Genomic DNA, 21,993 nt, shown 5'->3' with positions numbered 1-21,993 from the left:
CTGCAGACACACTCCCAATGCAAACGCACACCTGTCTCACTGCAGACACACTCCCACTGCAAACGCACACCTGTCTCACTGCAAACACACACCTGTCTCACTGCAAACTCACTTCTCACTGCAAACACACACCTGTCACCTGCAGACACATTTCTCACTGCAAACACACACCTGTCTTACTGCAAACTCACTTCTCACTGCAAACACACACCTGTCTCACTGCAAACACACACCTGTCTCACTGCAGACACACTCATACTGCAAACACACACCAGTCTCACTGCAGACACACTCCCACTGCAAACGCACACCTGTCTCACTGCAGACACACTCCCACTGCAAACACACACCTGTCTCACTGCTGATACACTCATACTGCAAACACACACCTGTCTCACTGCAGACACACTCACACTGCAAACACACACCTGTCTCACTGCAGACACACTCCCAATGCAAACACAAACCTGACTCACTGCAAACACACACCCGTCTTACTGCAAACTCACTTCTCACTGCAAACACACACCCGTCTCACTGCAAACTCACTTCTCACTGCAAACACACACCTGACACACTCACACTGCAAACGCACACCTGTCTCACTGCAGACACACTCATACTGCAAACACACACGTGACTCACTGCAGACACACTCATACTGCAAACGCACACCTGTCTCACTGCAAACACACACCTGTCTCACTGCAAACTCACTTCTCACTGCAAACACACACCTGTCTCACTGCAAACACACACCTGTCTCACTGCAAACTCACTTCTCACTGCAAACACACACCTGTCTCACTGCAGATACACTCCCACTGCAAACGCACACCTGTCTTACTGCAGACACACTCATACTGCAAACGCACACCTGTCTCACTGCAGATACACTCCCACTGCAAACGCACACCTGTCTCACTGCAGACACACTCCCACTGCAAACGCACACCTGTCTCACTGCAGATACACTCCCACTGCAAACGCACACCTGTCTCACTGCAGACACACACCTGTCTCACTGCAGACACACTCATACTGCAAACGCACACCTGTCTCACTACAGACACACTCATACTGCAAACACACACCTGTCTCACTGCAGACACACACTCCCACTGCAAACGCACACCTGTCTCACTGCAGACACACTCACACTGCAAACGCACACCTGTCTCACTGCAAACACACACCTGTCTCAATGCAAACTCACTTCTCACTGCAAACACACACCTGTCTCACTGCAAACTCACTTCTCACTGCAAACACACACCTGTCTCACTGTAAACACACACCTGTCTCACTGCAAACCACTTCTCACTGCAAACACACACCTGTGTCACTGCAAACTCACTTCTCACTGCAAACACACACCTGTCTCACTGCAAACCACTTCTCACTGCAAACACACACCTGTCTCACTGCAAACTCACTTCTCACTGCAAACACACACCTGTCTCACTGCAAACTCACTTCTCACTGCAAACACACACCTGTCTCACTGCAAACTCACTTCTCACTGCAAACACACACCTGTCTCACTGCAGACACACACCTGTCTCACTGCAGACACACTCATACTGCAAACGCAAACCTGTCTCACTGCAGACACACACCTGTCTCACTGCAGACACACTCATACTGCAAACGCACACCTGTCTCACTGCAGACACACTCATACTGCAAACACACACCTGTCTCACTGCAGACACACACTCCCACTGCAAACGCACACCTGTCTCACTGCAGACACACTCACACTGCAAACGCACACCTGTCTCACTGCAAACACACACCTGTCTCAATGCAAACTCACTTCTCACTGCAAACACACACCTGTCTCACTGCAAACTCACTTCTCACTGCAAACACACACCTTTCTCACTGTAAACACACACCTGTCTCACTGCAAACCACTTCTCACTGCAAACACACACCTGTGTCACTGCAAACTCACTTCTCACTGCAAACACACACCTGTCTCACTGCAAACCACTTCTCACTGCAAACACACACCTGTCTCACTGCAAACTCACTTCTCACTGCAAACACACACCTGTCTCACTGCAAACTCACTTCTCACTGCAAACACACACCTGTCTCACTGCAAACTCACTTCTCACTGCAAACACACACCTGTCTAATTGCAAACATACACTTGACAAAACAGGTAGAAACCTCTGCCGAGTTATTATGGGATGCCCATGTTACACTGACAAAATACTAAAAACTAAATTTCACAGGAATATATGCATCTATCTTATTTTCTAAAAATCAAAATAACACATAAACCTAAATATTGCAATAAATAAAGGTCAACACAACAGCCTCTTAAACATCTACAAACTCTCGTCTCAGTTGAGCTCAAGTGCACAAAAAGGCCGTAAGTAAATATCCTTCAAAGATGGTATCATCAATATAGTGGACGAATAAAATAAAGTTAAGTACAATTAAATAGTCAAAGTCTACTGGTCTTGCACTGGAAGTGCTGGTTTCGGCCTCATCACGACCGCATCTCCTAAATCAAACACCTACGATTCAGCAACTGCCTGTTACTGTAATACACTCGCACTCGTGTAAAGCAGCCTTGTTGACCAGTTTGGGTGAGTAAAGGCAAAACACACAGATATAGTTATAGATATAGTTCCTTCAATGCCCTTAGACAACGATATCACTTCTTTATAGCAGAAACAAACTGAAGCAGTAAACGTTAGGTGCCATGCTAAATGTAATTGCATTACTCATCACAAATGTATTGGAGTAAAAAGTACATTTACTTATTTATAAATGTAGTCAAGTAGAGCGTAAAAGTTGCTCATATTTTTGATTCTCAGTAAAGTAGCCAAAACGTTACTTAAGTACAGCAACTAAATACATTTGCTCTAATACTTTACACCACTGCCAAAACCTAGGAAGCATCCTAACCAGCATAGGCCATCAGTGACTGATCTGAATACTCTATATAGACGATGCGACTCGACTCGATTAACCAGACTGAAATACTCCCTGCATACTCTACCAGTCAGTAAGATTATTAATGTTTTTAAAAGAAGTCTCTTCTGCTCACCAAGGCTGCATTTATTTGATTAAAAAACAAAAAATATTACTGTGTAATTTTGTATATTTTTGATCAAATAAATGCAGCCTCGTTGAGCATAAGAGACTTCTTTTAAAAACCTAAAAAATCTTGGTAAAAAACATAAAAAACCTTGACTGGTGGTGTGTTCTGCTCTCTAGGTTTCGGAGCCGCAGATTTCATCACAGTCATGAAGTATTTCTGTGGAATATAAAGAGCAACCTCCAGGAGAACAGAAGCACACACAGATGGTTCAACAGAGCCGAGAGGGTCAGAGGTTTCATCAGCGCTCCTTCTCTATGATCACAAAGGTGCCATTGAGACGCTTTTAATAAACTCGAGAACACAGCAAACGCACAGATCAAACACTCACAGCAAATGAAATGATATTTCAGAAGATTACAGAGGACAAACACCATGAAAGAGAGGCCGAGCGTTTATTCATCTATCAGCGGCTGATCGTCAGCATTTCCAGACAGATCTGATGTCAATAGAACAGAATGTTAAAGTTGAATGCTGAAGACTGGAGTAATGATGCTGAAAACTCAGCTTTGATCACAGGAATAAATTACACTTTACTATATATTCACATAGAAAACAGATGATTTACACTGGAATCATATTTCACTGTTTTACTGGATTTTTTGATCAAATAAATGCAGGTTTGATGAGCAGAAGAGACTCTTTCAGAAACATCTAAACATTTGTCACCTTGTGAACGCGAGTGTATTTCTCAGGTTCTTCTGGCAGTGATCAGGCCGAGGTGTGTGTGACGTCAGCTGAATCGGAGGACCGTCAGTGGTTATTAAAGCGTCTTGGGTTCAGTGGGCTCTGATAAAGACCGATGGGACAGAGATGTGATAAAAATAGAGCAGAAGTAAGACAGGAGATTAGAGATCTCCTGCAGGGAGGGCTGGGATTGAGAGGGAACGTGGGAACACAATCCTACTGTGAGATAGAGTACGTTTTTGTCCAAGACGTCTCAAAAAATACGGTGAAAATCAAATATTGTGACATACAGTCAAGTGAATATCGGAAAAGAGGAAAAATGTAGGGCGGAGACTTGGTTTCGTTCCATCAGTTGTTGATTGGATGTTGAGATGTGGGCGTGGCACAAAGGGGCGGAGTTTAAACGCACTAAATGATTGGAGAAACTGTTTCACCCGAAGATCCAGTTATGACATTAAACAAAAAAGGTTAAAAAGGGAGTGTCTAATTTAACATTAGATAATGCAATAGCTTATATAAACTAACAATGAGCAATATATTTATATCTGCATTAACTAATGCAACTTTGATTTTAAAAAATCTATTAATAAATGTTGATATTGACTTGAACAAACAACATAACAATACTTCTACAGCATATATTCATATTAGTTAATGTTAAAGTCAGCATGAAATCAAAATGCAAAATTCTTGTTTTTATGGAAGTGTTTATTGTACATGATTTATGGGTGCGCATCATTATAGTTTTAATAATGTTGAATGAGAATAAGTTCCTCTTCAGCGTCTCTTCTCTTCTCTGATGACGAGGGCGGGGCTATAACCTGTCACTCACATGAGATCAGCCAATAGCAAACCACAACCATCCAATCAATTCCCCACAGACACAATCAAGCCCCGCCCACATTTATTCTCGTTCCAGAAGCGTTTCACTCGATATACGACACAATAGAGGAGACCAGCACAACTTCACTTTCATGACGACTGTAACTAATGTAGTTAACTATTCTAGAATTCTTGATTGAATTCTTACTGTAAAGTGTTACCAAAACAGGAACCATATGCACAAAAGAATCATTCACAATAATATCTATAACATTTATTTTGAAAAGACTTCAAAGTTCTGCAGAAGAAAACCCTCAACGGATGAGAAACAGTGTGTGTGAGAGTAATCTCACAGTGAGACTAAAGAGTTTTTCTGGTGAATCTGTGTGTGTGTGTGCTCTCCGAACGCTGAAACACACACCCTCCATTATCACAGCCGCCACATGTGTGACATAACAAGGTCAAAGCCGTAATTCTCCCAGCAGCCCCTGCTGTGCGCCATCACTCATCACACAGAAACATTAGAGGAACAAGAGAACAAGAGAGAGAGAGAGAGAGAGAGAGAGAGAGAGAGAGAGAGAGAGAACGAGAGAGAGAGAGAGAACGAGAGAGAGAGAGAGAGAGAGAGAACGAGAGAGAGAGAACGAGAGAGAGAGAGAGAACGAGAGAGAGAGAGAGAGAGAACGAGAGAGAGAGAGAACGAGAGAGAGAGAGAGAGAACGAGAGAGAGAGAACGAGAGAGAGAGAACGAGAGAGAGAGAGAGAACGAGAGAGAGAGAGAGAGAGAGAGAGAGAGAGAGAGAGAGAGAGAGAGCGAGAGAGAGAGATTGTCCAGCTCACATTTCTCAGTAGAAAGAAATATGAAGGTATATTTTACGTTAAAAAAAAAAATTACTTTTATGAGCATTAAAGTCAAGTCAGTGAATCTTATTTGTATAGCGCTTCGCACATCAGGATGCTGATGTTTATAATAGATTAATATCACGCCTTATTGCTGCATTTATCAGATTAGAGCGGAGCGATTATACGGTTACAGTCTTGTAAAGTCGGCATGAAATGAAAATTGAAAAATTATGAGGTCAAAACAAGTAAAAAAAAAATGATACCCGCACAAATGAATCATTCACAATAAAATCAATGCATTTAGAAAAAAGATAATCGTATCTATTTTGGATATGCATGTTGTTGCTTTTACTGTGAGTGATTTATTTGTTCACCTCAGGGAAACGGCGTGTGGTGCACTGCAAACAAAAAGTCTTGTTTCCAGTCAAAATATCTCAAAATTCTTAAATCAAGAAGCATTTACTAGATGAGTGAAATGCCATTAGATCCCCCCCCCCCCCCCCCCCCCCCCCATTTACTTTAAACTAAATTTACTTTAGTAAATGCATCTTGATTTAAGACTTTTTAGATATTTTGACTGGAAACAAGAAAAATACTGAGTAATAAAAGCATTTTTGCAGTGACATGACTTTTTACTAATTTATTATCGATTACACTTGATTTTACATCAAAATACAGAAAACAAGATCTGTGGCTACTTCCATTACATTGTGATTTCTGTGAACGGATTCTAAACAGCCATGAAACTGAATTTTGCATTCTTCTCTGAATATATTTTGAACCCGGTGAGCACTGGCTCCTTTCATACGTCACTGGTTCTTGAGACACAGAAAGATGGCAGTTAAACTGCATTCGGTACTGATTCTCAATCATTAATAATGATTTGTGTTCACTGAAGTGCGCTTCGGTGAGGGATCTGCAGTGCGCTCTAATGAGGGATCATCGTGACAGATTCACTGATGTCTTCAGCCCCCGTGAGGCTCAGCAGAGGCTCTGAGTTTACGCTGGTCAAGAGCGGCACGACCCTCAAACCCCAGGAGAGCCTTCAGTGATGTGAATGTGAACCAGAATAGAAACTCACGTTCCATCAGAAACGATCAGGAGGATGAAAACCAGCGCTGGTTAAAGTGCCCTATTATGACAGGGCTGTACGCTAACTTTTTTTGCACATAGCACTGGTGGTTTTGTAGGGTGGGCGATATGGCAAAAGTATCACATCACGATTGTTTTCAGGAAAATCACAATTCCTGATTTCTGATTGGTTTTACTATTCTGCAAGACAGCCAAACTAATTTTCCTATTTTAAAAACAAAACCTTACAAGGTTACAAAATATATAATAAAAAAGAATGGCAGACATTTAGGCCAAAGTGGGCGAAGATAAAAATCTTTATGGCATTATATTTTATATTTGTAATTAAAAATAAGAACAAAGATACACAACATAATATACAAATGAAATAAACAGTGCTTTATTTATTTATTTTTTCAGCTACAGGAGATTCAGCATTCAAGAAAGAAACGTAATGAACAATTATAAAAACAAAACGCTATATACACTATATAATGATTCTCATTAAAGCTACTGTATTAAACTTCTTCCGTCAAGATTAGTGAGTGATTTTCTCTTTTGTTGTTTTATTAACATTAAAGGGATAGTTCACCTAAAAATAAAAATCCTGTCATCATTTACTCACTCTCAAGTTGTTTTAAACCAGATGTTTATGTTGAACATAGACGTTTTTGAAGAATGTGTGAAACCAAACAGTTGCTGGTCCTCAATGATTTCTAAAAGTTTTTTTTTTTTTTCGTACTATGGAAGTCATTGGGGACCAGCAACTGTTTGGTTACACACATTCTTCAAAATATCTTCTTTTGAGTTAAGCAACTATCCCTTTAAGGACAAGCGAGAGCAGGTTTACTAGGTGCTGTCACTTTAAGTCCTGCACGCATCTAGAATAACCAACTGTGTTTATGTAAACCTCGTGTGTATTTGGCAGTATTAGCACAATCAGACGCGAACGATAAAGTCCAGTTTGGAGCCGTTTGACAGTGCGCGCGCGCTTCGGGCGCCAATGAAATGTTTACTCGGCAAAGCTTTAAAGCAAAGTAAATAATGAACGTTTGTGATTGCAGATAAGTGCAGTGTCCCGGGAGTGTAACTCTACCGCTGCGTTAACATGTGATGTGAATGCACGTCGAGTTTTACAGTACTGGGACCGAGGCGCCAGAACTGTGTGCTGTACGATACTACCATATTTCTTCAAAAGCAGATCGTGGAGACATTAAATCATCCACGATCATCCAAAAATCAGGATATCGCATAAGCACAAGACGACTGTTATCATGTCTGAAAACAAACACAAGTAACAGAGTTTACAAAACTGTATCGCACGCGTGCTACAGTGGTACATTTATTCATCGCACAGAACAATCTTTTCATAGCATCTGTACAGCCCTGTATGATATTTTAAAACTTCCTAATTTAGTTTCCTACAATCTCCTGCAAAAGATTTACATGCATCCAAAGTCAAAAAACACTTTCTCATAATCTCCACTGCACATCAGCTCTTCTCTCTCAGTGTCTGAAACGCTTCGTTCGGAGATTCAGTCTCTCTAAGCTCCGCCTCTATGAGAGCTGCTCTGCTCTGATTGGTCAGAAAGCAAACGCTCATTATCATATCTGAATCTCACAGTGATCGAACAGTAACGATGGCGTGGGTTTTACCGTATCAATCTCAGAAAACAGCGTCTTCTCGACACGAACAACACGAAGCAAACTCTCCCAGTCTCAGATACACTACAGTGTTTGAGGGCGGAGCTAAGAGACGCTGCTCAGCCAATCAAGACCACAGGCTGGCATTATGCTAATGAGTTACAAACCTGCGCAGGTTCATCAGGAACTGAGACTGAATTACTGACGACTCGCTTCAGTTCAGAATCACAAACTCCATTAATCTGCACTTTGATCTTTGAAACTTTGCAGAGCTTTTACATTCACAACAGCTTTATTACACACTACATGAAAGGTCACATCCGAAAAAGCATAATTGGGCACTTTAGGTAATAGTTTGTGTTATTATACAGCATTTTCACTGCTTGTCCCACGCGTCGCATATTGAGAAAATGTCCCACATTTTCATCAGTCTCTTGGTTTTTAATGATCATATTAAGAAAACGTGCATGCGTTATTTTGCCTTTGTTCTTTCTTTATAGCTAATTTTGCCCTTCATGACGACTGAGGGGGGTGAATATTTTTATAACTCATCTGTTTAAATTATATCAAGCCTTAAAGTTCTGCATAATTAAGGGCGTGGGCACTTGAGTGACAGGTGGATTGCCGCTGATGTCACTACTAGCCATTTGTCTGTTAGCGCCACGTCACCTCAGCTAATCCGCCATTTTCGTTTATCTGGGAGTGACGCTGCCAAGATGGCGACGGCCGGCTCTTTGGGCTTCAGAAACGCTCTTCAGAAACACTACGGGTGACGTCACACACACTACAAACATATTGTTATACAGCCTCTGCTTCAGACTCACAGGGTGAAGTTCTCCTCCGGGTAGCAGCGGTTGCGCAGAAGCCCCGCCCACAACTGAACACCGATGATGCCGAAGATGAAGAAGACGAAGAAGCAGAGCAGAAGAACGTTCCCCAACATCGGCAGTGTGTCCAACAGCAGATTCACCAGGATCCTCATGCCTGACACACACACACACACACACACCACGAGCAAGAAATTATAACAATCTGACATTCAAAACCACACAGGTTTCATAATTCTCAATATCACCAGATAACAAATTAATAGTTAGCCAGATACATACAGTACACTTACGCTAAGCATACTGTTTATATCGTCACAAAATATAACTAGTCAAACCAAAATTTATTCAGACTCTTCTCACATTATCACAGTTTATTCGCTATAGTTTAGAAAATGGTAATAAATATGAGCAGAACTCAGATGATATTTGACTGGTTTTGTCCGTCCTTCTGTTAGACTGTCTCACACATGAATTATGTTGAATATCTGTCAGCTGTTAAATTGAACTACACAATTAGATAATACCAGTTTAGCTCAACCAATCACCAAGCAATGCTTCATTGTGTTCAGTCTGTGTGTAAAAAGAGCATTAGCAATTAAAGAAACACACTTCAGCAAAACATGATCAGCTCAAAGTGTCCCAATCATTATTGGGCCCAAAGTTTTACTGGTAGTCACTGAATGAAGAATATTTGGGTATAATATGTCACAGTTTACTTTATTTTGCTCTCCTCACTTACAGAAATGAAATATAGTGTCCTGCACACACTATCAAAAATTATATCTGGTGTCTGAACAATTTTTGGTTTGACTGTACATTATTGCACAGCTCTAATCTGATAAACGCAACTATAAGGCATGAAGATATTAAGATATTCTAAACATCATGGATTGCTGAAAAGCTGCTTTGAAACAAACACTCGACTTCACAAGCCAAACACATCAGCGCTGGATCAGAGTCTTCATCTCTACTCAGGATCAAAACCTTATTTTAATCACAAAACTCAAACGCCTTAACGTGATTGCACGAGTTACACCGTGAGGAAGAGCAGAAGAGCAACCGTTCGGAGATGTCTCTGACAGGCACAGATGTGAGGATCTGTGAAGGCGTTTCTGGCAGAGATCTGCGGAGGTCTCGTCTTCGAGTGTTTACCGTGAGGTGAAGAAAAAACCATATAAATAACGAGCAAGTCTCATCCGACACACTAACTGAAAGTTTCGAGAAGCTGTGAGAGTCTCAGTCGCGCTGAGATGCTTTTAGATTTGAATTATGTTTTATTTATTTTCAGTTTTCTCATTAATTTCAGTAATTTTGCTATGGGTTTCTGCTGAATACTGATCATGTTCTTCCTCACCCTAGTGATATACTAAATGTATTTGAAATACATTTATTTTATGCTAAGTATACTACAAATGCATTTACATATTTATACTGAATATAAATACCCTGCAATTGTACTTTTGAACTATGTATAAATAATGTTTTTAAATAACTCTGAACGAATGTTCTATTAGTGTTACTGGAAGACGTGAGCTAAACATGAACAAATCTCCCAAAACCTTGTAAAAACAGTATACAAATAAAGTAAATAATTTTTATAGTTAAAATGCAGTAAGTTTTGTGTTAGGGTTGGTCGACAGTATGTAGGGTTGCCAACTTATGGAAAGGAAAATAAGGAACAATCGTGGTTCTTTATAGAAAATAAAGGACAGAATAAGGGACACTCAAAATCCCGCACAGTGCATATCACTTCAGCATCTGCAGTTAAATATGTGAACAACAGATGTATAAAAGCTTCTCAGAAAAACACATTTGGGTCATTTCGTGGAAAAATCAACCAAATTTCAGAAACTTTCCTTTAAAAATGGGAAAAACCACTACTTTTGTTTTTTTTTGCCCAAAGTTTGCATGCTTGCAATTCATATTAAAAATATCTTAATATCCTTTTAGATTCTAATTCTTAACAAATCTTTCTTTTGGTTTCTTTATTTTTAAGGCCGAATATGGTTAAATGTATAGTCCCAATATATAGGGATGTTAATGTGGCTCCATGAGTAAATTGGTACACACATTTTCAATGGTTGCACAACTTTTTTGAAGAACAAATAATGTTGAAACTAGAAATGTATCTTGTTGTTTTTTTCTATCAACACAATTGAACATTACTGAGATAAAGAGAACTTAAATGATTAGTATCCATGGGCGGCTTTTGGTGCATGAGATTGTATTGATTTTTATTGGCTACTTGGTTGGACCTCATTATTGAAACACAAAATTAAATCAATTTTGTGTTTCAATAACGAGGTCCAACCAAGTATCCTACGGTAAGTTACTTTAATGTCAAATGTTTCTCTCTATTTAACATTAACTTACAATAGTGAAAGATTTTTGGTAACGTCGTCTGATAGCGACAGCCGGTAGAGGATTCTGCTGGGTCTTAAAGCCTTCCGCGAACGTCTATGTTTGCAAGTCTAAACTGTTTTAATTATTCTTATTTCTTTTTATTATTTTAATTTCTTCTATGTAAAGCACTTTGAATTGCCATTGTGTATGAAATGTGCTATATAAATAAACTTGCCTTGCCTTGCCTTGCCTTACGGCATGATTCCGTATTATACGGAGCGGTTGGCAACCCTAACAGTGGGCCCTATTTTAACGATCTGAAACGCAAGTGTCAAGCGCGAAACGCAAGTAACTTTGTGGGTGGGTCTCACTCATAAATGACTCTTGCGCCCGACGCAAATCTAAAATGTGTTGGTCTGAAGTTGCTTCATTACTCATAGGTGTGGTTTGGGCGTAACGTGAAATAAACCAATCAGAGCGTCATCTCACATTCCCTTTAAGAGCAGACGCGCTTGTTCCATGGCGGATTGCTATTATAACGGCGGATTTGCCAGGAGCGGTTCACAGCCGAGGAGACCGGCGTTCTCGTCAGGGCCGTAAAACACAGAGAAGTGACATTGGGGATGGAGAAACACAAATTAGCTTCGCTTAAACAGGCGTATGATAATTTGGGTAAATGTGTAAGCTAGATTTATGCCTATTTTTCACATCTTCATGGACACCACAATGATTTCCCTCATGTGGAATATTTTTCCTTGTAATAATGTATGGTTTTCTAAAAATGAAAACTGCTGCGTCTGTGTAGATGAGAGAAGCAAAGTGTGTGTGTGTTGTGCACACGCTACATTATGGCCAAGCATGCGCCCTTAAAATAGCCTCTGAATAACATGCGCCACTGACTTTAGACGAGGTTTCTCCTGGTCTGTGGCGGGATTGTTTTCTGAAACTGCAAAATAGCACCAGGGAACGTTTGCGCCGGAACACGCCTCCTCTCTTCGCTGAACCGCCCCCGGGAGCGCAAGTTCATTCCCTAATTTACCGACGTGCGTCTGTGGAGGGAAGAGTCCGCTGTGCGCGGGTGAGAAATAGGAATGATACATGCGTCGTGTACAAAGTCAGTTGCGCTGGGTGCGAGATAGGGCCCAATGTGTCTAATCCTCATAATGTTAATGTGATTTCCTCCCGGTTCATCTTCAGGATCATGATCTCTGTGGCTGCAGTGCTCATGGTTCCTCAGGAGGGTTTGATCTGATTAGAGGCTCGTGTGAAGAAGCTCGTCTCCTCTTCAGCGCTGATGAATCCCTCACAGTCACGTTTGATCCACACGATCACGGACGGCAGAACCAGGACTCACTCGGGACTCTGTTGATGGCTTTGAGCGGTCGCAGGACTCTCACTGTCCGGATGGCCGTCAGGTTGATGTTCTGCAGGTCCAGCGAATACTCCACCACCCTAAACACACACACACACACACACACGTTAAAAACACACATTTCATGTGTCTAACACAGCAGTCTGAATCTCCAGCAGAAGCTCCTCAAACACACACACACACACACACACACACGTTAAAAACACACATTTCATGTGTCTAACACAGCAGTCTCACACACACGTTAAACGTTTGTTCACGCGAGCCTGAATCTCCAGCAGAAGCTCCTCAAACACACACACACGCACACACACATTAAAAACACACATTTCATGTGACTAACACAGCAGTCTCACACACACGTTAAACGTTTGTTCACGCGAGTCTGAATCTCCAGCAGAAGCTCCTCAAACACACACAAACACACACACACATACATACACACACACACAAACGTTAAAAACACACATTTCATGTGTCTAACACAGCAGTCTGAATCTCCAGCAGAAGCTCCTCAAACACACACACACACACACACAGCTGGTGTGATGATCTCTGGCATCTGATCGTATGCTCAACATATTCACACACATGCAAACACAGAGCCGGCGTTCATTAAAGATCTCCATCTGTCCTGCTTTCACACACTGTTTTACTGACTGATCAGAGTCTATACTGTAGACACAAATAAAACACACACGTCAGCGAAACAGAAGGTTTGATACGCAGCGAAACATCATGAGCCATTGGTCTGTAGTTTAAATGAGACATTAATGTTGTAAAATCATGATAAAAGTACAGCAATGAACGGGTTATTCTCCAAAATAAACACACACACACACACACACACATTTGAACTAGTGTAATTGTAAAAGAGCAGGATCTTGCAAATGTGTGAAATAAAATCAACAATTCAACCCAATGCAGAATGCACTGACAATTATATTTTAATTTCAAAATGTTTGTATAAAGTGATTTGAATTATTGATATCCATTCCTTATTTTTGTCAGATTTTTAAATTATCAATCAAAAACCAAACAACAAAAATCTCTCCGTGTGTTCCCTTTCAAACCAAATTTTAATGTCTGATTGTAATCATAATGCAAAACCTGATACTTAAAAAAAAAAACTTGACCAAAAGTAGTCTTATAGAATGTCTAAATATATATCTAAATGCAAAACCTAATAAACTTAAGACATTATGTCTAAAAAAACAACTAGGGAATCCAAAAGCCTCTGGATATAGACAGCGGTACAGGCGGTTACATCACAATATTACACAAGCATTTATTATTATTTTTTAATAATATTTAAAAAATATATTTATTACATTTTTTCGATATTTTTTAACACCTTCAGAACGCACTATTCTCACTTCAAATAATGGAATGGCCTCCCCTCTATTTTAATCTGAAATATTGCATTTATTGAAAAATAAAATAATATTAATTTAAATGGATCAAATAGCTCATACAAATTGTTTAAATATTGCAGAGTATCATAAAATCCCCTCAAAATTCAAAATAATAATCTAAAATATTATTGAACAAAAATATATGACATTGATTTGTCCAATGTATTTGAATTGACAAAATTTAAATATTATCAACTTTTGAAAGCAAGTTAAACTCAAAAAAATGTTTTACTACAGTGTATGAGAATATCAGCATCATGAATCCCTCCTGACCTGAACTGAGAAGCTTTCATCATCCCGCTTCCTCAGCTCAGGTGTTCAGGTGTTCATGTGTCGAGGTGTTCATGTGTTCAGGTGTTCAGGTGTTCATGTGTCGAGGTGTTCATGTGTTCAGGTGTTCATGTGTTCATGTGTTCATGTGTTCATGTGTCCAGGTGTCCATGTGTTCAGGTGCTCAGGTGCTCAGGTGCTCAGGTGCTCATGTGTTCATGTGTTCAGGTGTTCAGGTGTTCATGTGTTCAGGTGTTCAGGTGTTCAGGTGTCCAGGTGTCCAGGTGTTCATGTGTTCAGGTGATCAGGTGTTCATGTGTTCAGGTGTTCATGTTTTCAGGTGTTCAGGTGCTCAGGTGCTCAGGTGTTCATGTGTTCAGGTGTTCAGGTGTTCAGGTGTCCAGGTGTCCAGGTGTTCATGTGTTCAGGTGATCAGGTGTTCATGTGTTCAGGTGTCCATGTGTTCAGGTGCTCAGGTGCTCAGGTGCTCAGGTGCTCATGTGTTCATGTGTTCAGGTGTTCAGGTGTTCATGTGTTCAGGTGTTCAGGTGTTCAGGTGTCCAGGTGTCCAGGTGTTCATGTGTTCAGGTGATCAGGTGTTCATGTGTTCAGGTGTTCATGTTTTCAGGTGTTCAGGTGTTCATGTGTTCATGTGTTCAGGTGTTCATGTGTTCAGGTGTTCATGTGTTCAGGTGTTCATGTGTTCAGGTGTTCAGGTGTTCAGGTGTTCATGTGTTCACGTGTTCAGGTGTTCAGGTGTTCATGTGTTCATGTGTTCAGGTGTTCATGTGTTCAGGTGCTCATGTGTTCAGGTGTTCATGTGTTCAGGTGTTCAGGTGCTCAGGTGCTCATGTGTTCATGTGTTCAGGTGCTCATGTGTTCAGGTGTTCAGGTGTTCAGGTGCTCAGGTGTTCAGGTGTTCAGGTGCTCAGGTGTTCAGGTGTTCAGGTGCTCATGTGTTCAGGTGTTCAGGTGTTCAGGTGTTCATGTGTTCAGGTGCTCAGGTGTTCAGGTGTTCAGGTGTTCAGGTGTTCAGGTGCTCAGGTGTTCAGGTGTTCAGGTGCTCAGGTGCTCAGGTGTTCAGGTGTTCAGGTGCTCAGGTGTTCATGTGTTCAGGTGTTCAGGTGTTCATGTGTTCATGTGTTCAGGTGTTCAGGTGCTCATGTGTTCAGGTGTTCAGGTGCTCATGTGTTCAGGTGTTCAGGTGTTCAGGTGTTCATGTGTTCATGTGTTCATGTGTTCAGGTGTTCATGTGTTCAGGTGTTCAGGTGCTCATGTGTTCAGGTGTTCAGGTGTTCAGGTGTTCATGTGTTCAGGTGTTCAGGTGTTCATGTGTTCAGGTGTTCAGGTGCTCATGTGTTCAGGTGTTCAGGTGTTCAGGTGTTCATGTGTTCAGGTGTTCAGGTGTTCAGGTGTTCAGGTGCTCATGTGTTCAGGTGTTCAGGTGCTCATGTGTTCAGGTGTTCAGGTGTTCAGGTGTTCATGTGTTCATGTGTTCAGGTGTTCAGGTGTTCAGGTGCTCATGTGTTCAGGTGTTCAGGTGTTCATGTGTTCATGTGTTCAGGTGTTCAGGTGTTCAGGTGTTCATGTGTTCATGTATTCAGGTGTTCATGTGTTCAGGTGCTCATGTGTTCAGGTGTTCAGGTGTTCATGTGTTCATGTGTTCAGGTGCTCATGTGTTCAGGTGTTCAGGTGTTTATGTGTTCAGGTGTTCATGTGTTCAGGTGTTCAGGTGCTCATGTGTTCATGTGTTCATGTGTTCATGTGTTCAGGTGTTCATGTGTTCAGGTGTTCAGGTGTTCATGTGTTCATGTGTTCATGTGTTCAGATGTTCATGTGTTCAGGTGCTCATGTGTTCAGGTGTTCAGGTGTTCAGGTGCTCATGTGTTCAGGTGTTCAGGTGTTCATGTGTTCATGTGCTCATGTGTTCAGGTGTTCATGTGTTCAGGTGCTCATGTGTTCAGGTGTTCAGGTGCTCATGTGTTCAGGTGTTCAGGTGTTCAGGTGTTCAGGTGCTCATGTGTTCAGGTGTTCATGTGTTCATGTGTTCATGTGTTCAGGTGTTCATGTGTTCATGTGTTCAGGTGTTCAGGAATCAAACCCGTATAACGTGTGTGTTTAAGCACTGCTCACCCGGCCATCACGATGAAGAAGTCCAGTCGGTTCCAGGTGTCGCCCAGATAACAGCGCTGGCCGAAGATCCCCAGAGCCACGATCTTCACCACCATCTCCAGCGCAAAGAAGATGTAGATGAAGGCGTCGAAGGCCTGGGTGAAAACACACTTCATATTCACTCGTTTACTCAGGACTCTCAGATGAGAACAAAGACACTATTCTCTTCTGCTTTACAGCAGGATTCAACTTCATTTCATAAGTGATGAACTGTAACATTGACAGTTATTGAAATGAATTGAATCTACATTGAACTGACTCAAAGTGAATAAAAAACTGCTTAACTTTACACTGTTATTGAACTGAACTGAATCTACACTGAACTGACTCAAAGTGAATTAAAAACCGCTTAACTTTACACTGTTATTGAACTGAACTGAATCAACATTGAACTGACTCAAAGTGAATTAAAAACCGCTTAACTTTACACTGTTATTGAACTGAACTGAATCAACATTGAACTGACTCAAAGTGAATTAAAAACTGCTTAACTTTACACTGTTATTGAACTGAACTGAATCAACATTGAACTGACTCAAAGTGAATTAAAAACTGCTTAACTTTACACTGTTATTGAACTGAACTGAATCAACATTGAACTGACTCAAAGTGAATTAAAAACCGCTTAACTTTACACTGTTATTGAACTGAACTGAATCAACATTGAACTGACTCAAAGTGAATTAAAAACCGCTTAACTTTACACTGTTATTGAACTGAACTGAATCAACATTGAACTGACTCAAAGTGAATTAAAAACTGCTTAACTTTACACTGTTATTGAACTGAACTGAATCAACATTGAACTGACTCAAAGTGAATTAAAAACCGCTTAACTTTACACTGTTATTGAACTGAACTGAATCAACATTGAACTGACTCAAAGTGAATTAAAAAACGCTTAACTTTACACTGTTATTGAACTGAACTGAATCAACATTGAACTGACTCAAAGTGAATTAAAAACTGCTTAACTCTACACTGTTATTGAACTGAACTGAATCAACATTGAACTGACTCAAAGTGAATTAAAAAACGCTTAACTTTACACTGTTATTGAACTGAACTGAATCAACATTGAACTGACTCAAAGTGAATTAAAAAACGCTTAACTTTACACTGTTATTGAACTGAACTGAATCAACATTGAACTGACTCAAAGTGAATTAAAAACTGCTTAACTTTACACTGTTATTGAACTGAACTGAATCAACATTGAACTGACTCAAAGTGAATTAAAAACCGCTTAACTTTACACTGTTATTGAACTGAACTGAATCAACATTGAACTGACTCAAAGTGAATTAAAAAACGCTTAACTTTACACTGTTATTGAACTGAACTGAATCAACATTGAACTGACTCAAAGTGAATTAAAAACCGCTTAACTCTACACTGTTATTGAACTGAACTGAATCAACATTGAACTGACTCAAAGTGAATTAAAAACCGCTTAACTTTACACTGTTATTGAACTGAACTGAATCAACATTGAACTGACTCAAAGTGAATTAAAAACCGCTTAACTTTACACTGTTATTGAACTGAACTGAATCAACATTGAACTGATTCAAAGTGAATTAAAAACCGCTTAACTCTACACTGTTATTGAACTGAACTGAATCAACATTGAACTGACTCAAAGTGAATTAAAAACTGCTTAACTTTACACTGTTATTGAACTGAACTGAATCAACATTGAACTGATTCAAAGTGAATTAAAAACTGCTTAACTTTACACTGTTATTGAACTGAACTGAATCAACATTGAACTGACTCAAAGTCAAAGTGAATTAAAAACCGCTTAACTCTACACTGTTATTGAACTGAACTGAATCAACATTGAACTGACTCAAAGTGAATTAAAAACTGCTTAACTTTACACTGTTATTGAACTGAACTGAATCAACATTGAACTGACTCAAAGTGAATTAAAAACCGCTTAACTTTACACTGTTATTGAACTGAACTGAATCAACATTTAACTGATTCAAAGTGAATTAAAAACTGCTTAACTTTACACTGTTATTGAACTGAACTGAATCAACACTGAACTGACTCAAAGTGAATTAAAAACTGTTTAACTTTACACTGTTATTGAACTGAACTGAATCAACATTTAACTGATTCAAAGTGAATTAAAAACTGCTTAACTTTACACTGTTATTGAACTGAACTGAATCAACATTGAACTGACTCAAAGTGAATTAAAAAACGCTTAACTTTACACTGTTATTGAACTGAACTGAATCAACATTTAACTGACTCAAAGTGAATTAAAAACCGCTTAACTTTACACTGTTATTGAACTGAACTGAATCAACATTTAACTGACTCAAAGTGAATTAAAAACTGCTTAACTCTACACTGTTATTGAACTGAACTGAATCAACATTGAACTGACTCAAAGTGAATTAAAAACTGCTTAACTCTACACTGTTATTGAACTGAACTGAATCAACATTTAACTGATTCAAAGTGAATTAAAAACCGCTTAACTTTACACTGTTATTGAACTGAACTGAATCAACATTGAACTGACTCAAAGTGAATTAAAAACCGCTTAACTTTACACTGTTATTGAACTGAACTGAATCAACATTTAACTGATTCAAAGTGAATTAAAAACCGCTTAACTTTACACTGTTATTGAACTGAACTGAATCAACATTGAACTGACTCAAAGTGAATTAAAAACTGCTTAACTTTACACTGTTATTGAACTGAACTGAATCAACATTGAACTGACTCAAAGTGAATTAAAAACTGCTTAACTTTACACTGTTATTGAACTGAATCAACATTTAACTGATTCAAAGTGAATTAAAAACCGCTTAACTTTACACTGTTATTGAACTGAACTGAATCAACATTGAACTGATTCAAAGTGAATTAAAAACCGCTTAACTTTACACTGTTATTGAACTGAACTGAATCAACATTGAACTGATTCAAAGTGAATTAAAAACCGCTTAACTTTACACTGTTATTGAACTGAACTGAATCAACATTGAACTGACTCAAAGTGAATTAAAAACTGCTTAACTCTACACAGTTACTGAACTGAATCAACATTGAACTGACTCAAAGTGAATTAAAAACCGCTTAATTTTACACAGTTATTGAACTGAACTGAATCAACATTGAACTGACTCAAAGTGAATTAAAAACTGCTTAACTCTACACTGTTATTGAACTGAACTGAATCAACATTGAACTGACTCAAAGTGAATTAAAAACCGCTTAACTCTACACTGTTATTGAACTGAACTGAATCAACATTGAACTGACTCAAAGTGAATTAAAAACCGCTTAACTCTACACTGTTATTGAACTGAACTGAATCAACATTGAACTGACTCAAAGTGAATTAAAAACCGCTTAACTCTACACTGTTATTGAACTGAACTGAATCAACATTGAACTGACTCAAAGTGAATTAAAAACCGCTTAACTTTACACTGTTATTGAACTGAACTGAATCAACATTGAACTGACTCAAAGTGAATTAAAAACCGCTTAACTCTACACTGTTATTGAACTGAACTGAATCAACATTGAACTGACTCAAAGTGAATTAAAAACCGCTTAACTTTACACAGTTATTGAACTGAACTGAATCAACATTGAACTGACTCAAAGTGAATTAAAAACCGCTTAACTCTACACTGTTATTGAACTGAACTGAATCAACATTTAACTGATTCAAAGTGAATTAAAAACCGCTTAACTCTACACTGTTATTGAACTGAACTGAATCAACATTGAACTGACTCAAAGTGAATTAAAAACCGCTTAACTTTACACTGTTATTGAACTGAACTGAATCAACATTTAACTGATTCAAAGTGAATTAAAAACCGCTTAACTTTACACTGTTATTGAACTGAACTGAATCAACATTGAACTGACTCAAAGTGAATTAAAAACTGCTTAACTTTACACTGTTATTGAACTGAACTGAATCAACATTGAACTGACTCAAAGTGAATTAAAAACTGCTTAACTTTACACTGTTATTGAACTGAATCAACATTTAACTGATTCAAAGTGAATTAAAAACCGCTTAACTTTACACTGTTATTGAACTGAACTGAATCAACATTGAACTGATTCAAAGTGAATTAAAAACCGCTTAACTTTACACTGTTATTGAACTGAACTGAATCAACATTGAACTGATTCAAAGTGAATTAAAAACCGCTTAACTTTACACTGTTATTGAACTGAACTGAATCAACATTGAACTGACTCAAAGTGAATTAAAAACTGCTTAACTCTACACAGTTACTGAACTGAATCAACATTGAACTGACTCAAAGTGAATTAAAAACCGCTTAATTTTACACAGTTATTGAACTGAACTGAATCAACATTGAACTGACTCAAAGTGAATTAAAAACTGCTTAACTCTACACTGTTATTGAACTGAACTGAATCAACATTGAACTGACTCAAAGTGAATTAAAAACCGCTTAACTCTACACTGTTATTGAACTGAACTGAATCAACATTGAACTGACTCAAAGTGAATTAAAAACCGCTTAACTCTACACTGTTATTGAACTGAACTGAATCAACATTGAACTGACTCAAAGTGAATTAAAAACCGCTTAACTCTACACTGTTATTGAACTGAACTGAATCAACATTGAACTGACTCAAAGTGAATTAAAAACCGCTTAACTTTACACTGTTATTGAACTGAACTGAATCAACATTGAACTGACTCAAAGTGAATTAAAAACCGCTTAACTCTACACTGTTATTGAACTGAACTGAATCAACATTGAACTGACTCAAAGTGAATTAAAAACCGCTTAACTTTACACAGTTATTGAACTGAACTGAATCAACATTGAACTGACTCAAAGTGAATTAAAAACCGCTTAACTCTACACAGTTATTGAACTGAACTGAATCAACATTGAACTGACTCAAAGTGAATTAAAAACCGCTTAACTTTACACAGTTATTGAACTGAACTGAATCAACATTGAACTGACTCAAAGTGAATTAAAAACCGCTTAACTTTACACTGTTATTGAACTGAACTGAATCAACATTGAACTGACTCATAGTGAATTAAAAACCGCTTAACTTTACACTGTTATTGAACTGAACTGAATCAACTAACTGAATTGACACTGCTGTTTTTTAGAGTTGCTTATAGCTGGAATCGAATTTGTCACATATTTGATGAAGTTAGCATCAGTTATTCTGTCCCTTTACTGTTTATTACTGTGAAACAATCTGTATTGTATAAATTCAATTCAATTCAATTCAATTCACAATGTTTTGTATAGCGCTTTTCACAATACACATCATTTCAAAGCAGCTTTATAGAAAGTGCATGAGTCCACATTACAGTTTACAGTGATCTGTTATCAGAGGAAACTGTTA

General features: G+C 38.9%; 1 protein-coding gene across 1 annotated transcript in view; it reads right to left on the bottom strand.

Moving 5' to 3' along the window:
* cacna1ib (calcium voltage-gated channel subunit alpha1 Ib) overlaps positions 1–21,993 on the bottom strand; it is a 155,604-nt gene that overhangs the window by 76,988 nt on the left and 56,623 nt on the right. Inside the window, exons 4-6 of the mRNA XM_079884438.1 lie at positions 16,552–16,685; positions 12,716–12,813; positions 9,013–9,172 (exon numbers count right to left, since the gene is read on the bottom strand). Coding sequence (XP_079740564.1) covers positions 9,013–9,172; positions 12,716–12,813; positions 16,552–16,685 — 392 coding nt within the window. The remainder of the gene's footprint in view (positions 1–9,012; positions 9,173–12,715; positions 12,814–16,551; positions 16,686–21,993) is intronic.

The sequence above is a fragment of the Squalius cephalus genome, assembly GCF_949319135.1.
Source record: "Squalius cephalus genome assembly, chromosome: 10".
NCBI classification, from domain to species: Eukaryota; Metazoa; Chordata; class Actinopteri; order Cypriniformes; family Leuciscidae; genus Squalius; species Squalius cephalus.
The sequence above is the reverse complement of the archived record's forward strand: the minus strand, read 5'-3'. Positions and strand labels throughout refer to the sequence as shown.